Below are 4,140 nucleotides of genomic sequence, written 5' to 3'. Positions count from 1 at the left end.
AGATGATACCATTTTGTTATATTTTAGGTTAAGTTTTATTTATTAAATTATCATTTTAACCTTGGTTATTTACTTAACAAAATAACAAATTTATGTCCATATTTGTCCACTAACTCCTTAAATGGTATAGTTACTATCTTAGTCCATTAGTTTAAGATTTCATAACCATTTTCCCTTTTAATTAATAGAATTCAACTTTTACACCTTTTACGATTTAGTTCTTTTCATTTAATTAACCATTTAAACTTCAAAATTTCTTAACGAAACTTTAATACGACCTTAATATAATCCTGTAGACATTAAATAAATAATAAAATAATAATTCATTCATCGAAATTATGGTCGCGAAACCACTGTTTCTGGCACCACTGAAAATGGGCTGTTACGTTATATTTGTTTTTTTATTTTTATTTTTTTCTTTTATTAACTAAAATCTCCATTTTATTTTTTTTCAGCTCTACAATGCACAGGTTGTGGGCATGAAAACTGTTTAGACTTAGGAATTTAGTTATTTAAATAGGAAAATTAAAAGTCTCAGTCCTTGTAGGATCAACCCTACTACTCTATACTACTATTTAATTAAGTTAAAGCGTATGAAATTATATTTGGTGGTTTCGACGCCCATGAAGGTTATTAAGCTAAAATGATAATCAAGAGTGGAATGGCTATAAGGTTAAAAGTGTTTATTATTGGCTTTAATATTTGATGTCCCATTGAAAGTCTATTGGGATTAATGAATATGATCATTTGGCTAGTTTTGAATTGTTGATTGAGGTGTCAATTGTGGCATATTGGTTAGGCATTTAGTATGGTTGCTGAAAATGATGATTTTTGTTTTGAATTAAATGCTTTTGAATAGGTTAAAATATGGCTTAAAGGATAGCTTATGGCATAAGTGTTACATGGGTAAATTGCTTAAATTGCTCGTAACACGACTGTGTGGTCTATAAAATTTTAATTGATTTTGGTGCACATGGGCACAGGGAGTTACATGAGTTACTAACACGACCGTCTGACCTATCCACATGGCCATTTGACCTATTCACATGGCCATGTAGCCTATCTCACACAGGCACAACTCTTGTACACGATTTAGTGACACAATTGTATGGTTCATCCCACACGGGCTGAGCTTTCGCACACAGTTAGGGGACACGGTTGTCCGATCCTTGTTTTCAGATTTTTCTTATCTTTTTAAATTTATTTCAAATTGATCTAAAATGATTGCCTGTTTAGTTTTACCCTCCTGTAAGCTCGATATTAACCTGTAATTAATTAAATCACATGCTAATTTAATTAATTATGATTTATTTAATAATTAATTGAGATTTTAAAAATTATAATTTGTTTGTAATTGTTTGGTATTTAGTTATAGCATCCTAGTGCTCGGGTCTGGTGATTGGACTAGGTAAGGGGTGTTACATGGTATATATAAGGCATCATTTATAGGTATCTAAAAAACTTGAACTCGCGACCGCATAACGATTGTCAACTAGTCCCCCGTTATACTCAAACCTATGACCACACCACAACTATCAACTAGGACCTCCATTTAGACTTCGACCTGTGACCGTATTAAGTATTGTCGCCCTGAAATCTAACTTCCATAAGATGAGTTTCTAAGATAATAGTCCTATCTTAGCATGACATACGAAATGTTTTAATAAATTATGTAATAATATTGAAATTGTTAAAACAATCAATATTATTTATATTATTAAATATTGAAATTATAATATTTTATAATTCTAAATTTTTTTAAAAATAAAAATTTATTATTAATATAATAATGTTAAATTTAAATTAAATTAAATTTTATATAAAAATATAATTATTCATAATTAAGTTTTTTTTTCAAAAATTGACTTGTTAGCCGTTAATCAAATTATTGTCCATTAAATAAACACAACATTAAAAAAAATAAAGTTTCCAATAAATCTTTTTCCATAATACAAACGCAACTCGTTTACAATAATACAAGATGAACAAGAATTATGATTTTACGCGGCCCAACGTTTGCTTGTTTGAGTTTCACAATTCGAAACAGCTAGAAAACTGAGGCATATCCGCCACTGCCTTTCGGCATAACTTTCTCCAATTAAAACAAAAGGCCCAACGTTTGCTTGTTTGAGTTTCACAATTCGAAACAGCTAGAAAACTGAGGCATATCCGCCACTGCCTTTCGGCATAACTTTCTCCAATTAAAACCAAAAATTAGAACAAATACTATGTACGGATCCATACCATACCCAAAATTAACGGATTTAGAAGCCCCGTGCCTTCGGTTAGATAGATAAAAAAAAACACCAGCCAAAAGCAAAATCAGAGGATGGAGATGGATGCAGGGGATGGGTGGTTGTTGATGAGAAGGTTGCTACCCTTGGAGAGCTGGTCCATGAGGGAAAGTATTTGGGCGTTGTAAGCACGGGCCTGATTGACGGACTCTGCTTCCAGCTCACCCAGCTGAGAACAGAGCCTTTCCTCCGCCTCTTCCGCGACCCTCAGCCTTTCCCACATCTTTCGTAATTCCTTTCTCATCTGCTCCTCTCTTTCCCTACTCTCCTTCAATTCCTTCTCTAACTCCTGGTTCCTCTTCCTCAGATCTTCCTCTGGTGCCGCCATTGTTGGAGCCATGTGATAGCCTGCTGTTCTTTTTTCTTCTATTGGTGGAGAATAGTGGAGTTGTGGATCAAACAATGGGGAGGGATAGATTCTCTTATAGGCCTACGACGCTCCAACCCAAAGTGTCCAGGTTCAATGTATCTGGTTTGCTTCGCCTTGTTTCGTCGTCGTCTTCTTTTTTCTAATTATTATATTTGCTTACGTACTTGCTTTGCAAATTCAATTTTTGAACCTTCAATTTTCAATTCTTAAAGTCTTATCCCCAACCATTTTGAAAATGGTAAAAAAATTAAGAAAAATATCATATTAATTAAAGAGTTCCCGAGTTAATTAATTATTTTTTAATTAAATTATAGAGTAATAATTAAAATGTTACACTTTACTCTTCCTATGTTTTAAATTTAATATACATAATTTTATTTTTAGAATATGATATTTTGAAATTAAAAAAACTCACTTAATATTCAATATAACAAAAAAATAATATTGTAACGGACTTGAATTTGATAATGAATTTTAAAGGTGCTAATAATTCTTAAAAATTCATACATGTTAGTTAGAATATAATTTTCAGACTAATTAATGATGTTATAAAAGTTGAGGGACTAAATTATATTAAAATTAAAATATATAAATTGAATGTCAAGTGAAATATAAGGGTCAAATTGAAATCCAACTATTCTTATAATCTAAAAAAATAAAAATAAAGGGACCCATTGTTCTCATGTAAAAAGAAGAAGAATAAGATCCATTGTGAAAGTTTTTGTGCTACTCTATAGATTAGTATAAACGTAATATAAAATATAGGAAATTATCAAATTAAAAAAAATTATTAATATAAAACTACACTTTTATTGCAGAGGGTGGAAAATAATATTTATTAAAATTAATCATATTTTTGTAAGAAAGGTAAAATTACAATTTTTAAGGTAAATTATATTTAATGTCATTAAATTGTTAGTAAATTTACGTTTTAGTTAATTAACTTTAGAAAGTTATAAAATAGTTGTTAAAGTATTCGAAAGTTTTTATTTCACTTGGTTGTTAAGTTTTTCTTTTTAAATTCAAGTAGCGAGCTCTAAGCGATGATGCTTTGATTTGATGATCAGTATGGTAGTCAATCTCAGAGATCGGAGAAGAAAGTTATCTGGATTTTGATTTACAGATTCGTGACGTTCAAAATTGTTTCATGAAAAAGAATTAAACTGTAAAAGAGAAAAGGAAAGAGAGTTTTCAATTGGTGCAAGTGATGCAAAAAAGAAAAAAAAGAAAAAAGGTCATGTATAAGCAATTTTAGTATCCTAATGATTTAAATAAAAACTTTCGAATAGTTTAATGACCATTTTGTAACCTTTTGAAGTTGAGTGACATTAGATATAATTTACCCTAAAAATAATAGATTTGTCTAAAATAATAATGATAAAATTTGATATCATACCTAATTTAGTTTTTTTTTTGAAATTTCTTTTTAGGGAGTTGAATGACGGCACTAACTTAATCAATGTTTAAATATAGTAT

General features: G+C 29.9%; 1 protein-coding gene across 1 annotated transcript; it reads right to left on the bottom strand.

Moving 5' to 3' along the window:
* Window positions 1-1,911: 1,911 nt before the first annotated feature.
* Window positions 1,912-2,929, bottom strand: LOC107921290 (protein RESPONSE TO LOW SULFUR 3). The gene has a single exon (XM_041074783.1). It carries the CDS (start codon window positions 2,632-2,634, stop codon window positions 2,323-2,325), a length of 312 nt encoding a protein of 103 aa, XP_040930717.1. The 5' UTR covers window positions 2,635-2,929; the 3' UTR covers window positions 1,912-2,322.
* Window positions 2,930-4,140: the final 1,211 nt, after the last annotated feature.

Source organism: Gossypium hirsutum, chromosome A08 (genome assembly GCF_007990345.1).
Source record: "Gossypium hirsutum isolate 1008001.06 chromosome A08, Gossypium_hirsutum_v2.1, whole genome shotgun sequence".
In the NCBI taxonomy this organism is placed as follows: Eukaryota; Viridiplantae; Streptophyta; class Magnoliopsida; order Malvales; family Malvaceae; genus Gossypium; species Gossypium hirsutum.
The sequence above is the reverse complement of the archived record's forward strand: the minus strand, read 5'-3'. Positions and strand labels throughout refer to the sequence as shown.